At 40.7% G+C, this 22,019-nt stretch overlaps 1 protein-coding gene and 1 long non-coding RNA gene across 2 annotated transcripts; both read right to left on the reverse strand.

The window, feature by feature from the left end:
• Nucleotides 1-489: 489 nt before the first annotated feature.
• On the reverse strand, nt 490-5,155 carry dnajb9a (DnaJ heat shock protein family (Hsp40) member B9a). The gene is made up of 3 exons (XM_080762473.1): nt 4,991-5,155; nt 2,839-3,074; nt 490-2,422 (listed from the first exon to the last, which is right to left on the reverse strand). Exons 2-3 carry the CDS (start codon nt 3,053-3,055, stop codon nt 1,998-2,000), a joined length of 642 nt encoding a protein of 213 aa, XP_080618599.1. The 5' UTR covers nt 3,056-3,074; nt 4,991-5,155; the 3' UTR covers nt 490-1,997.
• A 4,094-nt stretch (nt 5,156-9,249) lies between these two features.
• On the reverse strand, nt 9,250-10,406 carry LOC308314285. The gene is made up of 3 exons (XR_013963954.1): nt 10,092-10,406; nt 9,773-9,869; nt 9,250-9,332 (listed from the first exon to the last, which is right to left on the reverse strand). It is a non-coding gene; the product is annotated as an uncharacterized lncRNA (long non-coding RNA).
• Nucleotides 10,407-22,019: the final 11,613 nt, after the last annotated feature.

Genomic DNA, 22,019 nt, shown 5'->3' on the forward strand with positions numbered 1-22,019 from the left:
AAGTGACAACCTACACTACAGACTCCCTCACTGTCATAAGAGTCACTCTGGGCTTAGCGGTCCAGGCACCTAGAACCTAAACCTCTTAAGAGTTAAGGATGACACAATTATTTTGCAGTAATGACTCGCTGAACATTATCCTTAAATCATCCACACAACCATCAACTGTACAAATAAAGACAGAACTTTAAATATTGCACAACAAATCTATAGAACTTGCAACTATAACTGATGAGGTCAATTATATTATGAAAATGCCACTGAGCCGTATGCTCACAGTTCAAGTGGGTGGTACTATAGTCCACTTTTAATTTGGTTACACATTAGATCGTTTGTGTTCTGTTGGACTTCTGTTCATGATGACTTGAGTACAAAAGGACCCCAATGGAAACAAGTGCAGATATTAAAATAGGGTGCATGTTGCATCCCAAAACGCAGTTTATAGTTAAGGGACGCAATGAAACAACGATGGATGCAGAGGGTTTTTTATTCTAGTATTCACAATCTCAACAAAGCACAATATTCAGTGTTCATTTCAATGTAACACTGAATGGAACCTTGCAGATCAGTTTACTCACTCTCAGTGTTAAATTAACAGAGGATTTGACTGTCAACAAGTAGTGGATTTTAAACATCGTCTACCACGGGTGTGGTGGTCCTCTATATTTGGGCGGTCACACGATTGGTTTTCAAAGCAGTGGGCGTAGGTTTGTTAATATACCTTGCATTTAGAAGTTCCCACCAGATGCAGTAGGCAGAGATCTACAGTATGACGGTCATGCAACGACCCTGTTGTTGATACCCTGGATGGGGAAGGACCCTTGAGGATTTCACACCTTCACAAATCTCAGATTGAAATGTGTTTGTCACCTGCACAACTGTGTCCGACTGTCCGTGTATTCCCTACTACAGTACACAGGCCAACATGCAATATATCCGTTCACAGCACTGGGCTTTTTACATGGGAAGCGACTGACGTGCATAGCAATTCATTTTCAATGAGGCGATCGGACATCAGGACTGTGGGTATTCTGACAGGCGGAGCACACTCCTGTGAAACTGTTGTGTTTGTGCTCGTTCCATACACCTGCCCTTTGCCCACCCACGACAAGAGCTGGATGGTGGTCAACCTTTTCCCACACGACACGCAGGACAGTGATTTGACACAGATGAAGCAGGCTGCTTCATCTTCATCTGATTGCCTGCTGTTTACTTGTGGAGTGATTGTGTCTGTGCTCACAACCACTGATCGAAGTGAGAACGCAGGCGTAGTGATGCTCTATAAGTAAGCTCTGTAAAGTCCTTACGAGTGAAACGGAAAAATCCTAAATTTAACTCAGAAGAGTGTACAAATGGAAGTACCATATGTTCCATTAGTGCACGCTTCAGAATGCATTTACATTTTATCGTGTAAGCATTGGCTGCTACAAACATGTACCAAGAAAGACAGAACTAAAGGTGATCACAACATCAAGACAATAGACATGTTGGTACTTATATGTACTAATACTTTCAGCTTTCTGAGAAAATATATAACAATCCACTTACAAGGAAGAACTTGAACTGATAAATTATGCAAAGAACATAATTCAGACAACAAAGCATAGCTTATTTGTGTATAGACAATGCACATTAAAACATGAGACATTAATTAATAAACACTGATGATAGTGCTGTCAAACAAGTATATGAAACTATCTATGGAAATAAAGTTGAAAATGAATACATTTAATAGTAGCTGGGGGCGGGTCCTTGGCCTGAAGACCCCTGCTGTAGTTGCATTTCCTTGTACAGAGTACTATTGACGAATAACAGTTTAAGTCCAAATTTTATTCTGACCCCTTATCCATCATTTAGGATAATTAGTGTGGACTTAAACTGTTATTCGTCTATAGTACTCTACAGTTATCAATCATTTAGCTGGGGACGCCATGTTGAGAACCACTGGCCCAAGCCAAGGCATTTTCAAGTCTTAAATCCTTTTATAATTGATCCGATCAGGAGCCAGTGCAGTCTGTGTATGTAGTCACCATATTTCCTCTGCGTTGCGTCACAGTTCTACAGTGCTGTTTTGACGAGCCTTGAAACCTATCATCCGCGTGCTTGTTGTGTCTTTCAAACGTAAACATTTCCTCCATGTCAGCAAACATGTCATCAAAGATTCCGGCCTCAAACCCTCCTGGGAACCTCTTCTTATGTTTACTGTGTGCCTCCTGATGAGACTTAGAATGTTCATCAAAATGTCTTCTGTGACGGGCATGCCTGTTCAAACTGGAAATGTCAAAGTCTTTGAGCATGTCAAAGTTGAATGGTTGGTGGACGTTGTGCCTATATCCACTTTGGGTCTCCCCATTGAAGTGTGTCCGGTATCCAGAATGGTCATAATCTCTTCTTTTGTCCTCATCTGATAAGGTTTCATATGCTTCACACACACACACACACACACACACACACACACACACACACACACACACACACACACACACACACACACACACACACACACACACACACACACACACACACACACACACACACACACACACACACACACACACACACACACACACACACACACACACACACACACACACACACACACACACACACACACACACACACACACACACACACACACACACACACACACACAAATATTATTAATAGCTACAGTAACTGCACATGCAATCATCAGTGTCTTTTTGTATGTAAAGAAACCCACAAGCTCTGCATTTTACAGTAATTTAGGCATATAAATGAACTGCATTCAACGTAGACTGCAAAGAAAACAATGAATTAAGTGCTACAAACTATCAGTAAACATAAAACCTATCTTACCTTCAGCAATTATCCTGAACTTCAGTTCAGCATCGGGGCTCTTGTTCTTGTCTGGGTGATACTTCATTGCAAGCTTGTGGAAAGCCTTCTTCATCTGACGCTGAGTAGCATCTTTAGGAACTCCCAGTATGTCGTAGTAGTCCTTCTTGGCGAGGATCAGTTCTGTTATCATTAAGATTGCCAATGCAACCGTTATGGCAGACTGTGCATTTGCCATAGTTCTGATTGATGACCTCCTGCATTTAAAAGAAAGTGACAAAATAGAAAAGGTTACAGGAAGGTTATGGGAAACCGTGCCAACAACTGTATTGATTGATTGATTGAAATATTTATTAACAGTTTGCAGAATTACAGTACATTTCAAGCACAACTCAATACAAAGACTGTTAACTGTGAGTGGACGACCCAATAAAGCATTACACTTGTTTACAAGAGGGTCCACCTTGTTCAAATCATCAAAACATTTATAGACGTACAAATTGACACTTCTATATAGTCAAAAAGAACAGACAGGAATTCATCATAAAGGAGGTAAAAAAGGGAAAAGAAACATATACAGTTTCGAATTGCCGCCGCCCATAGATGCCCTTTGAGAGCGGTTTTGAAGGAGTCAAGGGATTTGCATGTCTTAATGACTGTTGGTAGGGCGTTCCACATTTTGGTGGCATAGGAGCGAAAATAATTTAGTCCCTTGTTTGTGCCGAATCTTGGTGCACATGGTTTGTTGCACTCCCTCTGGTGTTGTGGGTGTGGACTTCGTTAACATTAAGGAAGTATTTAGACAGGTACATGGGTATCTTGGTGCCAGTTGGTGGTGTATCGAATCTTGTGGACCAGACCCATTGCAAGATGCTGTACTCTGTCATCAACCCTAAGCCATTCCAGCCTGTCAAAGTGGGCAGGCGTGAGGTGGGTTCGGGGGGTGAGGCCAAGTAGGAGCTTGACCAGTTTGTTTTGGGAAGTCTGGAGCCTTGTTTTAAGGGCCTTTGAGGTGCTGTGGTACCAAGAGGTGCATGCATAGTCAAAGAAACCTTGTACGAGGGCTTCTGTTAGGGTCTTCAGTTCTTTCTCGCCCGCCTAGTGGTGAAAAATAAAACTTCTGGGAACTCAGATTAGGGTCTTCAAGGTGTTTTTGTTGACCAGTGAGGAGATCCTGTAAAGGAATCTTGTTCTTTGGTTGACTTTTTTGATTACGTTGGTGGTCATTTTATCACCGGAAAGATTAGTCTCCAGGATGGAACCTAGGTAGGTAATTTCATCTTTTCGTGTGATAATAGTCACCCACTCTAACCAAGAAGTCATCTGCCTTGCTGAGATTACTATTTGATCCAAAGAGAATGGATTCAGTTTTTCCCCAGGTGTAAAGATAGTTTGTTATCAGCGAGCCAGGTGCAGATTCTACCGAGTTCAGAGCTGAGGGCCTTTTCAACCTGCAGTTTGTTCCTGTCTGAGACTAGCAGTGCTCAGTCATCTGCGAACAGGAACAAATTGCAGTCATACATACAGTATATTAGGAACAGTAAAGGCCCTAGTATGCTTTCTTGTGGAACGCCACAGCCAAATGACAATATATGGCTCTGGATACAGGATAGGTGCCACATGGGCACTAGGGAGTCACGACATCTGGGTACCTTGATGGCTATTTGTCCAATATGTAAAAATATACTGTATACGGTATATATATTTGAAAAATGGTATACATGATGTGAACATGCACATACGGTAGCCTACATCATTAGCAGATTTAATAATTTTATCCTTAAACATGTTTTAACTTAAACGGCCAAAATATTCTGTATGGCAATAGCACAAACTTTGGCATGCTACTAGTCCTACATACTTACGCCTAGCAACCCCATTCTAGCCTACTTAGGTTCATCTTATGGTGGACATGTTTGCCTGAAAAGGAATCTTTGAAATGTTTCATAGTTTTAGAAATATAGTGCTTTCAAATTTGAGAAATGTCAAAAAAGCACTTTCACCTAGAAACTCCATTCACACTTTATTATTCAGCTATTATCCAGACACATGCTGGAACTTTTTACTTTTAAATTTTTTGTAGTTTATGAGTTATTTAACTTAAACGACCAATGCATTCTCTATGATTGGAGGGTTAAAAACAAACGTAAACAAAGCGTTCATTTTCACTCACCCTTTACTTTTCGGAGACGGAGAGTCCGAGACGTCAGGTTGGCTATTTTATTAAATGTTTGCCTATAACTACAGGAACATTTAAAATTACATGTTGTTTAGATTTGAAATATTATGCAAGAGAATGGCCAAGAAGAGCCCAGCCTTGCCATCTTCTTCTCTTGACTCCTTTTCCCTTTCAGACTTCTTCCTCTCTCCTTTATTGGTGGATTGGTGGTAGATACCGCCACCTGCCGTACCGGAGTAATGGATGAGTGCCATATTGAGGTATACTGTAGCTATCTATCATGCAACGACGTCGAGTCTGTGGGGGCTATGGCCTATGGGGCTGTAGCCCCCATGAAGAATTAAATAGCCCCTTTTAGCCCCCATGAAGATTTTCGTGGACATTTTATATTAACATTACAGATTTTCTGGGAATTATTGACCCTCTGTGACTGTCGCAAAATTCCGAAAATGTGAACCTCTCCGCCGGCTGTTCAGAGGTGTTAAAAGTACTCAAATGCTAATCAGGTTTCTTTAGTTTTCACCTAGCCAGGTATTATATGCCTACAGTACAGTGCCCATAGGCGGCGGGTGTGTAAGGCTAGGGAAGGCTTAGCCTTCCCAAAAAATATGCTGGGTATTTTTTTAAATATATATAATATATGTGCGCAGCATTATATAGAAGGCTATTGTGTGTGTGTTGTTGCTCCCTGGTGATCGGGTAGGTAGGCTATACAGCAACTGGCCTAATCAGCATATGATTGGCTACTATTGGTATGTCTCTAAACCTCGTCCACTTCCAGTCGCTTTGTAGCAAACAGTAGCGCGCGCTGGTTTGTTTTGGGAAACAGCAAAACGCAAAATGTATTTTCCAAGGCAAAGATAAAGTAATTCAGAAGAAGAAGCTGTGACTCGGCTGTCAGAACTCAGCACCACCACCAGTGCCCGCACAGTTCACACCACTGCAGCAACACTGACACGTTCAGCGGAGTGACTGCTGTCTCTGTGCCGTCTGTGAAGAGCCATAAATGCAATAATTTATTAACAAGAAAATAATGAATATTTACAGATATATGACATGTTAAAGAAATCTGTCGGTGAGCACTTATAACATAGTTGAAACAACAATAATGAGACAGACACAATTCAGAGTTTCAGAGTATTGGAATAGAATGTATTCGAATACGGAGACAGCAGTGACGCGTTACAATGGAACACCGTACTGACTCAACACATCTCAGTCAGGCTTCAGCTTAAATACATTATTACCCCCCCCCCCCCCCAGGGGTGGGTCTTGTATACATGACATCAGAAGACCCCTTCAGAACCACACATGTCACAGGTCACAGACAACAGCTTCTCATGGCTTGGTTTATGATGTCCTTAAATGTACATGTAGCATTCCACATTTCCTTGACATTTCCCCCATTTAAGAACTCAAAACCAATATCACAACTCTCCGGACGTAGAAGTAAGCGAAACGACCCTGAAATCACATATCAGGTAAAAAAATTCCTACAAGGCTCTCTTTAAGTCTATCAGAGCAACCGCCCTCAGGCCTACGTTACACAGCGTCACCACAGTTTTATAACAACAAACAAGGCGAAGCCGTCCGCTCAGAACTGTCCACCTGCACACTTGACAGTGTGCTGCAGGCGTCACGTGGTTAAAACTGCACAGAGCAATCCAAACCGGCAGTCTTGTAGCTCCTGCACAGGGCTCAAGCACAAAGCACTAGGCTACTGCGCATCTCATCCACGAGCTCAACTTGCAGATTGGCCATCTTGACAGAACAGCTTTCCAAAGACCAGAAATTGTCACCGCACAGGTGACGCATCATTCTTCCGAAGCACATGATTGCAGAATTCAGAGTCCAGAGTGCCAACAGCACTTATATCCCTCATTTAGGAAACCAGCGTGGAGACATTCACGGATAGCAGACTAGCCACGCATCATTATCATATATCTGAAAAATAAAGGAAACCAGTGTTATACACAAAGAAAATACATATCAATAACCTAACTTAAACTAAACGGAGCATAAGCGTACAGGGCATTCTCAAATGTCAAGGAAATGTGGAACGCTTGTACATTTAAGGACGTCATAAACCAAGCCATGAGAAGCTGTTTTCTGTGACATGTGTGGTCTGGAGGTCTCTGATGTTATGTGTACAAGACCCACCCACCCCTGGGGTGGGGGGGTAATAATGTATTTAAGCTGAAGCCTGACTGAGATGTGGGGAGTCAGTACGGACAGCATCATGCATAAATTACAATCAACATGAAACATATTACTTTTATTACATTTTTTTGACTATGGCGTCTTCTCTCGTGTATCATCAGATGTCCGGCTCCATGCTCGCCTCTCCTTGGAGGCCAGTTGGGTCAAAACAAAGTATACCACATTGTGACAGCTGCAGTGAGTCTACAGTCCACCTGCCTGCTGGCAATATAGCCTGGTTGTGATATGTAGATGTGATTGATATTTTTTGTTTGTTTTTTTAAGTCATTCTATAACACAAAGTAATTGAATTTATTTTATGTATTAATTGTATTTTATATATTACTATGTTATTACTCATTTTATGTATAACTATATTACTAATTGTATTTATTTGATGTATTACTATGTTATTACTAATTTTACTTCATGCATTACAAATTGTATTTGTTTTATGTATTACTGTTATTACTCATTTTATTTTTATGCATTTATTTATTTTATGTATTACTGTTATTACTAATTTTATGCATTTCTATATTGATAATTTAATTTATTTTATGTATTATTGTCTATTACTAATTATATTTATTTTATCCATTATTATGCTATTACTAATTTTATTTTATGTATTACTAATTTTAATTTAATTTAATTTTACTATTTTAATTTACTTTTATTTTACTATAATCTATTTTTTTATCGTTCGTTTTATCCATTTATTTATATTATTATCTAGTTATTTATATTGGTTTATTATTTTATTGTTTAGAGCCCTGATTGATCACATCTACATATAACCACTACCAGTCACGATCTGAGTGACTCAGAACCCTGGTGACCTCCAGATGGAGCCACACAGGAGACCAGCAACGTCCTAAAGAAAAGAAAGAAATGCTCATTACTACTTTGTTCATAAAACAATATTGATTGAAATATTTATTAACAGTTTGCAGAATTACAGTACATGTCAAGCACAAACTCAATACAAAGACTGTTAACTGCAAGTGGACGACCCAATTAAGCATTACACTTGTTTACAAGAGGGTCCACCATGTTCAATTCTTCAAAACATTTAGAGACGTACAAATAAGACACTTCTATATAGTCAAAGAACAGAACAGGAATTCATCATAAAGGAGGTAAAAAGGGAAAATAAACGTATACAGTGAGGGGAAAAAAGGACTCAAGGGATTCACATGTCTTAATGACTGTTGGTAGGGCGTTCCACATTTTGGTGTCATAGGAGATAATTTAGTCCCTTGTTTGTGCCGAATCTGGGTTGTACATGGTTTGTTGCACTCCCTCTGGTGTTGTGGGTGTGGACTTCGTTAACATAAAGGAAGTATCTAGACAGGTACATGGGTATCTTGGTGGTGTATCGAATCTTGTGGACCAGACCTATTGCAAGATGCTGTACTCTGTCGTCGACCCTAAGCCATTCCAGCTGGTCAAAGTGGGCAGGAGTGAGGTAGGTTCGGGGGGGGAGGCCAAGTAGGAGCCTGACCAGTTTGTTTTGGGAGGTCTGGAGCTTAGTTTTAAGGGCCTTTGAGGTGCTGTGGTACCAGGAGGTGCATGCATAGTCAAAGAAACCTTGTACGAGGGCTCCTGTTAAGGTCTTCAAGGTGTTTTTGTTGACCAGTGAGGAGATCCTGTAAAGGAATCTTGTTCTTTGGTTGACTTTTTTGATTACGTTGGTGGCCATTTTATCACCGGAAAGATTAGCCTCCAGGATGGAACCTAGGTAGGTAATTTCATCTTTACGTGTGATAACATTGTCACCAACTCTAACCAAGAAGCCATTTGCCTTGCTGAGATTACTATTAGATCCAAAGAGAATGGATTCAGTTTTTCCCAGGTGTAAAGATAGTTTGTTATCAGCGAGCCAGGTGCAGATTCTACCGAGTTCAGAGCTGAGGGCCTTTTCAACCTGCAGTTTGTTCCTGTCCGAGACTAGCAGTGCCGAGTCATCTGCGAACAGGAACAAGTTGCAGTCACAAGCTGATGTCATGTCATGATCATAGTGTGTGTGCGTGTGTTGTATAGTTACCTTGCTGTGATGTAACTCCAAAGGTGATCAGAAATAGTTGCTCCATCGGCTAGAAACGTGCTCTTCACCGGCATGATGATCTTGTTCCTAAAAAAAGTCTATAGTCAACCCCAACTGATTACAGAACATGATATAAAAAAACACAACTAGAAGGATTTAGGCCTGTCACAATTACCTAATCGCCAAGTATTTGAGATACTTTTTTAGAGATTAGTCATAATCGTCTCCATGTTGAAAATGTTCATATATTGTCAAACATTTTAAAGAAATAATGGAAGCAACCGATCTACAAGCTCTAAACGTGTCACTTTGTAATTTTCTTCTCTTTTAGTGTATAAAGTTGTTGAATTATGCCATGTGCAGCTTTTTGTTTACAAAGCCTACAAAAGCCAACGTTTTATTTAGAATGTTATGTTATGACGCAATTAAATTGTTACTAGTAATTTATTTGAGAAACAATTAAATCGGCCATTATAAAACCTCAAATTCCGACAGGCCTAAACGGGTTCCAGTGATGTCTACCGAACCTTCCAGCTCCATCCGAGCCTCCCAGCGACCCAGAAGTCCTCAGCGGAAACACCCAGGGAAAGCTTCGGATCTCGGGCATCGGCTGAGATCTCCAATCTAACAAAGAACGAAAGACAGACAGACAGACACACACGCACCCCAAATTAGCTTTGCTGTGTGTGTGGGTGTGTGTCCTGTCACAACATACACATGCACTTACAGTAACGTTTAAGAATAGGGATTGACCGATTATCGGCAACGGACGATTATTGGCTTTTTACTATAAAGCCTATAAAAAAGCCCCAACCCTAAAGCGGTTCGTACTGTCGAGTTCCTCACCGAAGCGGTTCGTATATGTTGAGTTCCTCTCCGAAGTCCTCCAGCGTCTACCCAGATCTCCGTCCTCTGTCCTCCCATCCATCCAGGCCCAGGTCCGAAGTCCTCCAGCATCTACACAGATCTCAGTCCTCTGTCCTCCCATCCATCCAGGCCCAGGTCGGAAGTCCTCCAGCGTCTACCCAGATCTCCGTCCTCTGTCCTCCCATCCATCCAGGCCCAGGTCCGAAGTCCTCCAGCGTCTACCCAGATCTCCGTCCTCCCATCCATCCATGGACAGACCTGCAGATCGCTAGAGGCTCCAGCTGCGTCTACTGCCATTTCCATCCTGAGAGAGAAAGAAGAAAGCATTAGCTCTACAAGCTCACAACACGTTGCAACGCGGTGTGAGCTTGTAGATCTGCTATTTTTGCTGAACGCTCCCTCAGAATAGGGATGCTGGGTTTGAAGTGGTAGTGTCATTAAGACTTTGATTAGCTTGGAAGGCTGACAGACATTCAACCACAGTGCCACTAGGAGGCATCAACACATGTACAGTCCTCAACATCTTTTGTCATTTTTTATTCAAGTGCTTCTAAAAGCAGATGAGATATTGACTCTCAAACTATTGTGCAGAGTCATTTAGATTTATCATAAAATATTTAAAACATTTGGATGACTGTAGTAAATGATGCCATTCTTCGTGCCATAACAGTACAAAAGCAGTTATCCATCCTCAGAAACAAGCCATAACTATTCCTACTCACAGCTCATCAGAGTCCTCTGAGGAAGCCCCCGGGGGGGGGGGGGGGGGAGCTTTGGAACGGATCTCTGTCCGGGAACATCAGCTCGTCTATCGATATCTCCATTCTAACAAAGAAAGAAAAGAAAAAAACACACCAAATTAGCTTTGCTCTGTGTGTGCATGTGTGTGTGTGTGTGTGTGTGCGTGTACCCTGTCCAGCAGTGGCGTTCCAGCGACGTCTACCCAGATCTCCGTCCTCCCATCCATCCATGGACAGACCTGCAGATCTCTAGAGGCTTCAGCTGCGTCTGCCATTTCCATCCTGAGAGAGAAAGAAGAAAGCATTAGCTCTACAAGCTCACAACACGTTGCAACGCGGTGTGAGCTTGTAGATCTGCTATTTTTTGCTGAACGCTCCCCCCAGAATAGGGATGCTGGAGTTTTAAGACTTTGATTAGCTTGGAAGGCTGACAGACATTCAACCAGAGTGCCACTAGGAGGCATCAACACATGTACAGTCCTCAACATCTTTTGTAATTTTTTATTCAAGTGCTTCTAAAAGCAGATGAGATATTGACTCTCAAACTATTGTGCAGAGTCATTTAGATTTATCATAAAATATTTAAAACATTTGGATGACTGTAGTAAATGATGCCATTCTTCGTGCCATAACAGTACAAAAGCAGTTATCCATCCTCAGAAACAAGAAAGAACTATTCCTACTCACAGCTCATCAGAGTCCTCTGAGGAAGCCCCCGGGGGGGGGGGGGGAGCTTTGGAACGGATCTCTGTCCGGGAACATCAGCTCGTCTATCGATATCTCCATTCTAACAAAGAAAGAAAAGAAAAAAAACACACCAAATTAGCTTTGCTCTGTGTGTGCATGTGCGTGTGTGTGCGTGTACCCTGTCCAGCAGTGGCGTTCCAGCGACGTCTCCCACGATCTCCATCCTAACAAAGAAATAAAGATTGATTAGAGTGACCAAGAGCCAGATATATATTATATATATATATATATATATATATAGCCTAGTCCTACATCAAACTTTTATTTATAGAGAAATTTTAAAACAGAAGCTAAACATATCACTTGCAGTAATCAACGTTTAAAGGACCACTTCACCACTTTTCAACCTATCTTCATTATACTAGTCCTCACTAATAATGGCTACCATTTTTTTGGTGTCTCATAGGACTGTGGGCAGTTCGATAAGGATTCCAAGCTATTAGAAACGGCAGGCTTTCTAGTCCTGAAAAGTTGCAATGCAAAAATGGAAGCCATCGTTCTCACGATAATAAAAATCTAAACATTTTTGTAAATAAATATTGTTTAAAAATAATCTGCCTAACGATGATGTCACTGGTGGATGAGTTTCTGAACAGCACAGTCCTCCTATGAGAAGCAGACTGAGTAGGATCTTTTTTTACTATAGAGTTCTTACTGTGCGGTTCCTCACCTGGCAGGCCCAGGTCCGAAGTCCTCCGGCATCTACCCAGATCTCCGGCCTAAGAAAGAAAGACATGTAAAGACAATATTTTGCAGCTTTTGTTGAGCTGCAAATTCAGAACCACTTAAACCCTCTATATATATATATATATATATATATTTGATAAAACAGACCTTTAAAGAGAGCATTTGGTATATGCTCCGATTTCACTCTACACAGATTGATTTGCCAAAAATAGCAGATCTACAACAAACATGTTGCAACGCGGTGTGAGCTTGTAGATCTGCTATTTTTGCTGAACGCTCCCCCCCAGAATAGGGATGCTGGGGTTGAAGTGGTTCAAAAGTGTCATTAAGACTTTGATTAGCTTGGAGAGCTGACAGACATTCAACCAGTGCCACTAAGAGGCATCATACTGCCATGCTATACTTCGTGCCATCACAGTACAAAAGCAGATATCCATCCTCAGAAACAAAGAAATATTCCTACTCACAGCTCATCAGAAGTTCGCAGAGGAAACCCCCGGGAGGGAAGCTTTGGAACGGATCTCTGTCCTTCCACGACGCATCCACCCTGACAAAGAAAGAACAAAAGATTAATTAAAGTGACCAAGAGACATTGTGTACTTTCACATCATACACAAAATGTATAGAGAACATTTAAAACAGAAGCTGACCATACCATTCCATGGACAGCGAGAACTGCAGATATCCACCTGTATGGGCGCCGGTTGAGCCTCGATCGCAGCATCTGGAAAGAAGACATAGTGGTTATAGTCTATGAATGGCTGAAGAGCTTTGCACATCACTCACTTGTTGCTGCCGCCAATAGGAATTTGTGATGTCTGTGTGGCGACAATTTCTGTGTCTGTCCATTTTTATTTATTTTTAATAATACATACAATTTATATAGCACTTTTCAAGGTACCCAAAGTTGCTTCACAAAACAGAAGTAAAAACAAATTATAAAATAAACTAGTTAAGGTTTAAAAACTAGAAATCATTTTTTGGCATGTTTGTGAAGCTTTTCGGTTCCACACCAGTAACGACCGAGGCAGCAGGGTGAGAAAGCTCAAGAATGGCGTCCCATAGGGGGTCAGTGCTGGCACTGAATGATGCTGTTCAACATCTACAAATCCACGACCTCCCTGCAACAACATAAAGTATGGCTATGCAGACAACCCGAGTACTGTGCCCCAGTCTGGAGCCGTAGCCCTCACGTCAAGAAGCTGGATGCAGCCCTCAACACCGGATGGGCCACCCCAAAACAAACAACTGCCTGCCCTCGCTGGAATCGCTCCAACAGAGATCAGACGAGAAGCAGCCACGCTAGCCCTCACCGGGAAGGCACAGCTGAGTGAATCCCAGCCACCTCCTCCACAAGGTCGTCAGAGACACCACAGCACACGTGCATCAAGTCACGGTGCCCTTTGCCACAACACACACACACACACACAAACACACACACACACACACACGCATAAAGTCACGGTGCCCCTTTGCCACACAGGCCCAGGAAATGCTCCACACAACACCAGCTGACACCTCCAAGGCATCCTGGGTGAAGGCAAGACAGAGGGACCAGTGGAATACATTGAGGACCCCAAATATGTTCTTTGCCAGCACCGCCCCTGCAAGGAGTGGACAACCCTCAAAGCAGAAGTGACATCTCGGACAGTGCCCACTGTGAATGAGAGGTGATCATGGCTTAGGTGACCTAGACAATGACACACTGGACTGGCTTGCTGCAACAGAGCTGAAGTTCTATGGACATACGGCAGAAGAGGTTTATGAAACTTATTTGTAATTTCTTCATTTTTTTGGCATGTTTGTCAAACTGTGGCATTTACTTGTGGATGTTTTATTTATTTATTAGTGAAGTTTTAGTGGCACTTGTGGCTTTTGTGACATTCTTTGAAATGTATTGACACATTTGAGATATGTTTTTGTTAGGAATGTCGGCCGATAAAGGCATTAAAAAAATATCGGTTTATTTTTTTTACATTAAAAACATCTACAAGCTCACAATGTGTCACAATGAGACACGTGAGCTTGTAGATCTGCCATTTTCAAATATTTCTTTTTACATTTGAAAACTTGAAATGAGACATTTTACATAATGAGCACTTTTACTTTTTGTACTTTAAGTACATTTTTATACCAAAACCTTTGTACTTTTACTCGGGTAGGCCTACATGTTGAATTTACTTGTAACGGAGTATTTCTATATTGCAGTATTTATAGCCTACTTTTATTTAAGAAAAAAGTTTTAGTTATTTTTCCACCACTGGAAAAAGCCTGCATATATACACATCTGTTGATATCGGAAATTAGGAGTTGGACAATATCCAACACGGACTGTCGGACATCCCTTGATTTGTGTGATTTTGTGGCATTTTGTTTTTTTGTGAACGACCAAAGAGCACACCCAGTATGTATCACAAGACTATTTCCACCAGTCAGGTGTACTTATATCTACATCTCATAAGCGGCCATGTACTAAACACTACAGATATCACAATTTGACTTTGGCAGCAGCAAGAAACGACTGATATGCAAAGCTGTTCAGCCATGCTTCTCTCTATACAAACACTCATAATGTCCAGATGGACATCTTAGCAGCCATGATGGGGTGGTCGGGCCTGGAGGCCACTCAGAACCCTGGTGACCTTCACATGGACATCTTAGCAGCCGGGATGGGGTGGTTGGCCTGTCAACACAACTGAACGGTTACTTTTTCCAACACATTTGGTTTAAATACCTTACATTTCACAGTAACTGTGAGGTTGGCCGACCGGCCAAGGCTCCAAAAAGACAGAAGAGTCCAAGAATGCCCTTTTAGGGTTTTTAATTCACCTTTCCAGTCCCGTGCAGATTATGGTACAGCGCAGCCTCTGCAAAGACAATGACGAAAAACAAGATTTTATGGAGTCAGTTCAGTCTCAAAAGATTCACAGTAAATAACACAGATTTGTAACTCACAAGTTCAGATTTGCAACTCACGTGAGTGAATTTGTGTTTCACATTTGTGTTTTGTATCCACAAGTTCAGATTTGTGTTTCGCATCTGTGTTTTGTATTTGTGTTTTGTATTTGTGTTTTGTATCTGTAATTCGCATCTGTGTTTTGTATCCGTGTTTCGCATCTGTGTTTTGTATTTGCGTTTTGTATCTGTAATTTGCATCTGTGTTTTGTATCCGTGTTTCGCATCTGTGTTTGAAACACAAATACAAAACACAGATGTGAAACACGGATACAAAACACAGATGCAGATTACAGATACAAAACGCAAATACAAAACACAAATACAAAACACAGATGCGAAACACGGATAAAAAACACAAATCTGAACTTGTGGATACAAAAGACAAATGTGAACCTGTGAGTTCACTCACGTGAGTTGCAAATCTGAACTTGTGAGTTACAAATCTGTGAGACCTTTGAGACTATTTTTGAGACTCTGACGTTGGGCGTTAACGAACGTCATCATTGGCTGAGGGAATCTGTCAATCATTCTGATTGACAGATCGGCCAATCAGATCGGTCCGCCTTCAGCCAATCCTATGGCTCCTTACATTGTGAGGGGGGGGGGGGCTCCTTTTGCACTGCATCGATGCTTGGAAGAGCTTCAGTTAAAATTAATATTAAAATGAGGAGCATCTTCAATATTAAATATATAAAATATTATAATATTAAATATATATATATATATGTCTATATAACATTTTAATAGATTATTATTATAATTCACAATAGTGATATTCAAACTATTCAAATCATTAAGGTTATAGGGTTAATTTAATATATCATCCACTTGTTATCAATCTCTTAAAGGTGCTGTAAGAGAATCTTTCGCTTAATAACCCCAGGCTACATATTATTCTGGGGGAACATTAGCATTAATTAACATAAAATAGCCGATCTACAAGCTCACAATGCAATAATGCATTGCGATGCGAGCTTGTAGATTGGCTATTTTGAGGCAAAGAAATCAGTAAAATAACAGTCTTGTAAAGAAGTGGTTCCCAATATGGGGTCCGGGGACCCCCATGGGTCATTGCAGTTTCAGGGGGTCCCCAGCTAAATGATATTTTGGAACCAAATGGACCCTTGCAGGTCTGTAACACTTAGAGTGTACAAATGGAACCAAATGGACCCGTTTGTTTCCATTTGGTTCCATTTGCACACTCAGAGTAAAATCAACATAGATTTTACAAAATAAATTGAGGGTCCCAGAGATAGAAATGCATAATGCATGTCAAACTGGGGGGTCCTTGAAATTAAACGGGTTGAGAATCACTGCTATAATCTTCTCTTATGGGGGTCCCGACCCTGGCATATCTTTTCAAATGGGGGTCCGCGGGCTAATAAGTGTCAAGTTTAAGTATAACCTTTCAGTTTTGTTAAAGCCTTCTGTTGGTACAGGGAATAAGGTAGTTTACTTCTGGGGTACCCTGTACATGATATTGCATGTGGTTAATGTAATACAAAAAACAATCACACCCATGTGAAGTGAGGGGCACTCTTATTATCTTACAACATCGAGGAGGGAATTCGGTATAGCTATATGATTAGGTGATGTAATGATGATGTAAAACAAACATTAAAATCTCTTTGTTAATTGCATTTAATGTTTGTGTTAGGGACAAGCTGGTAAAATTTCCCTTCATTGTCAATGGCGTTTTTGAGGGGTGCTAGCCCCTCCTTATATATATATATATATATATATATATATATATAAATAAAATTGTTGCTAAAAAGCAACACTGGGTCTTAGAGGGTCAGACACAGTGTTGCTTTTTAGCAACAATTTTATTTTACAGGTTTAATGTTTGTTTTTAGTTCAATGTTTGTTTTAAAAATCACACCCGTGTGAAGTGAGGGGCGCTAATATATAAAGTCTAACTCATGTTGATTATAGGTGATGTAATGGTGATGTAAAACAAACTGTCAAAACAAACATTAAATTCTCTTTAATGGCATGTAATGTTTGTTAGGGACAAGATGACGTAAATTTTGCTTTCATTGTCAATGGGGTTTTTAAAACAAACATTGAACTAAAACCAAACATTAAACCATAGGAGGGGCTAGCACCCCTCAAAAACGCCATGAAGGGACATTTTACCAGCTTGTCCCTAACACAAACATTAAATGTAATTAACAATGAAGAGATTATCATTTTAATGTTTGTTTTACATCATTACATCACCTAATCATAGCTATACCGAATTCCCTCCTCGATGTTGTAAGATGATAAGAGTGCCCCTCACTTCACATGGGTGTGAAGTGTATTACATTAACCACATGCAATATGTACAGGGTACCCCAGAAGTAAACTACCTTATTCCCTGTACCAACAGAAGGCTTTAACAAAACTGAAAGGTTATACTTAAACTTGACACTTATTAGCCCGCGGACCCCCATTTGAAAAGATATGCCAGGGTCGGGACCCCCATAAGAGAAGATTATAGCAGTGATTCTCAACCCGTTTAATTTCAAGGACCCCCCAGTTTGACATGCATTATGCATTTCTATCTCTGGGACCCTCAATTTATATTGTAAAATGTTGATTTTACTCTGAGAGTGTGCAAATGGAACCAAACGGGTCCATTTGGTTCCATTTGTACACTCTAAGTGTTACAGACCTGCAAGGGTCCATTTGGTTCCAAAATATAATTTAGCTGGAGACCCCCTGAAACTGCAATGACCCATGAGGGTCCCCGGACCCCATATTGGGAACCACTTCTTTACAAGACTATTATTTTACTGATTTCTTTGCCAAAAAATAGCCGATCTACAAGCTCACATCGCAATGCATTATTGCATTGTGAGCTTGTAGATCGGCTATTTTATGTTAATTAATGCTAATGTTCCCCCAGAATAATATGTAGCCTGGGGTTATTAAGCGAAAGATTCTCTTACAGCACCTTTAAGACAAGTGGATGATATATTAAATTAACCCTATAACCTTAATGATTTGAATAGTTTGAATATCACTATTGTGAATTATAATAATAATCTATTAAAATGTTATATAGACTATATATATTTAATATTGAATATTATAATATTATAATATTTGATATATTTAATATTGAAGATGCTCCTCATTTTAATATTAATATTAATTTTAACTGAAGCTCTTCCAAGCATCGATGCAGTGCAAAAGGAGCCCCCCCCCCTCACAATGTAAGGAGCCATAGGATTGGCTGAAGGCGGACCGATCTGATTGGCCGAGGAATCTGTCAATCAGAATGATTGACAGATTCCCTCAGCCAATGATGATGTTCGTTAACGCCCAACGTCAGAAGAGTCTCAAAAATAGTCTCAAAGGTCTCACAGATTTGTATCTCACAAGTTCAGATTTGCAACTCACGTGAGTGAACTCACAGGTTCACATTTGTCTTTTGTATCCACAAGTTCAGATTTGTGTTTTGTATCCGTGTTTCGCATCTGTGTTTTGTATTTGTGTTTTGTATTTGCGTTTTGTATCTGTAATCTGCATCTGTGTTTTGTATCCGTGTTTCACATCTGTGTTTTGTATTTGTGTTTCAAACACAGCTGCGAAACACGGATACAAAACACAGATGCAAATTACAGATACAAAACGCAAATACAAAACACAGATGCGAAACACGGATACAAAACACTGATGCGAATTACAGATACAAAACACAAATACAAAACACAAATGCAAAACACATATGCGAAACACATATGCGAAACACAGATACAAAACACAAATCTGAACTTGTGGATACAAAACACAAATGTGAAACACAAATTCACTCACGTGAGTTGCAAATCTGAACTTGTGAGTTACAAATCTGTGTTATTTACTGTGAATCTTTTGAGACTGAACTGACTCCATAAGATTTGGCCTAAAATAACAGATGTACAAACATAAACACACATGAAGACAACACTACTGAACAACACCTAAAACAAGGAGAAGCTGTAACAGGCCACACACTTACTTTCCTAAGGGCCCTGGGAGCTCTCACTTAGGCTGTTACCTGTGTGTCAACCAAGGTCTAACTAACACACACCAGCTGCGGTCTCCCCTTTATAGGAGAGAGACATACCAAGCCGTATCACAGCAAATTGGCAATTCAACTAACTCACCATAAGCATACAAAGGCCAATGAGTTAACACACCATTACTGAAGGTTTTAACCTGAACTTAAACATGAAATTCCGGACGTCCATTTCATACACAAACAAACTATAGTTTTGTTTTAAATAAGATTGCCCTCGAATCAAACACCCCTCCTCCTCTGCAGCACTTGGCACCTTCCCAGTCAACAGGAATGACACTATAGTGCAGAGGGAGAGGTGACTCACAATCAATTCAACTTCAAATCAATAAATACATTTAAAACAATTAGTATACTTCAGCAGCAATGCATTTCAGTTACAGTATCAATAAATAGAACATATACACTTTACAACTTGAACCGCCACTTCCAAGCTGGCTAATTGATGATAATTAATTGGAAGCAGGTGTAGTAAAGTTTATGCCATATGTCCCCAATCATTGTCTGTGTATAGGGCACGGGCTGCCCCGTGACAATGTCATTTTTTATTTATAGTGATACTTGCAGAAATGATCACGCATTATAGCAGCAGCACTGTCTGCACTGCAGGACATCACATACTGTACCTAACCGGCTACAGTACACACATACAAACACAGGGTGGTGCTGTTGACTAATACATAACTGGATCTCAACAAGATGCCTGAAGGTTGAACGTTCTCAAACTTTTTTGTGTCAACTTGTGTCAAGGTCACCCCTGGTTCCCAAACACTGGGTCGGGGATGAATTAAAAACAAATGCTATTATTATTATTATATATATTTTTTTAAGTAGTCTAATTTGATGAATAAATAAAAGAAAAATCTAAGAAATAACATAAATTAGAAAACAAATGTTTAAGATGTACTGATCCAACATGTTTAACATTATGTTATGCTTTAGCTATTGAAAAATATCAGATCTACAAGCTCAGAGCGCTGTTATGCTTTAGCTATTGAAAAAGAGCAGATCTACAAGCTCATAGCCTACGAGCTTGTAGGTCTGCTATTTTTGAAAAATCGACTGACAGAAACATAGCTTTTTCAAGAAAACTAGGATGTAGAAGACATTTTTAGAAAATGGGTTAAAACTTTTATGAACAATTTTTTAGGTTAACGTTTTAGGGATTCATTGATAGGCGAAGAGGTACTCGTCCTCTTCTTCTTCTTTTTATTTTATTTTTTAATAATGTTTAATCCCACGATTTTGCAACCCAGTTTTTTCACCCAGTTCCAATTATCTAATGTAATCCTGGGCGCTACACTTCCTCTGCCAACCTGGGGTACTCCTCGTCCTAATCACAGAGAGTGGATGGGATCCAAGATTCAGTTTGTCTAATACATTTAACATCTAAAGATAAAAATATTTCATAGTTGTTGTACTATTAAAAAAAATGAAATGGTTTGAGTGTAAAAGGTATAATGAATAATAGTCCTCAAGGTTATACAGGAGCTGAAGGTCAAGGTGCTGCATTTTCCCAAATGCTCCGATTTTCTCCTATATGTTCTAATCTAAGCCTTCAAAGACACAGAAAACATAGATTTTCAGAGATAAAATATACTCCATCAATCCATCCATCTTCAACCGCTTATCTGTAGTCGGGTCGCGGGGGCAACAGCTCCACCAGAGAGCTCCAGACTTCCCTCTCCAGAGCAACATTAGTGACTTCCTCCTGGGGGATTCAGAGACGTTCCAAGGCCAGTGTGTTTCCTCCAACTGCGCCTCGGTCTGCCCCGGGGTCTCCTCCCAGTGGGACGTGATCCTTGGTCTGCCCCGGGGGTCTCCTCCCAGTGGGACGTGGTCCTTGGTCTGCCCCGGGGTCTCCTCCCAGTGGGACGTGGTCCTTGGTCTGCCCCGGGGGTCTCCTCCCAGTGGGACGTGGTCCTTGGTCTGCCCCGGGGGTCTCCTCCCAGTGGGACGTGGTTCTTGGTCTGCCCCGGGGGTCTCCTCCCAGTGGGACGTGGTTCTTGGTCTGCCCCGGGGGTCTCCTCCCAGTGGGACATGGTCCTTGGTCTGCAGTGGGGCTCATCAAAGTGGATGGGACGGATGGGAGGGTTTGTTTTCCAAGATAGAGTCGAGTTTGTCCCTCAAACTCCCCTTGTGGGCTTTTTTTTACAAGCCCAACTGATTGACTTCAATGTAAACCAAAATGCATTATTTATCCCCCACTCAAAATCACAATTTTCTGGAGCCTTTTGGTGTTTTAAGCGTTATACTTTAGCTATTGAAAAATAGCAGATCTACAAGCTCATAGCGCGCCACTCGAACTTGTAGGTATGCTATTTTTGACAGTTACAATAGGAATTTGTGATGTCTGTGTGGCGACAATTGCTGTGTGTCTGTTTTTTTTATAATACATACAATTTATATAGCACCCAAAGTTGCTTCACAAAACAGTAAAAACTAATTTATTTGAAAATAAACTAGATTAAAAAGGTTCAAAACTAGAATTTTTTGGCATGTTTGTGAAGCTTTTCGGTTCCACACCAGTAACCGCTGTTCAACACTAACAGCTACATCCATGACCTCCCTGCAACAACATCAATGAAGTATGGCTATGCAGACGACCCGAGTACTGTGTCCCAGTCTGGAGCCGTAGCTCTCATGTCAAGAAGCTGGATGCTGCCCTCAACACCGGATGGGCCACCCCAAACAAACTGCCTGCCTGCCCTTGCTGGAATCACT

Source organism: Protomyctophum bolini (genome assembly GCF_963924005.1).
Source record: "Protomyctophum bolini genome assembly, chromosome: 4".
Classification (NCBI taxonomy): Eukaryota; Metazoa; Chordata; class Actinopteri; order Myctophiformes; family Myctophidae; genus Protomyctophum; species Protomyctophum bolini.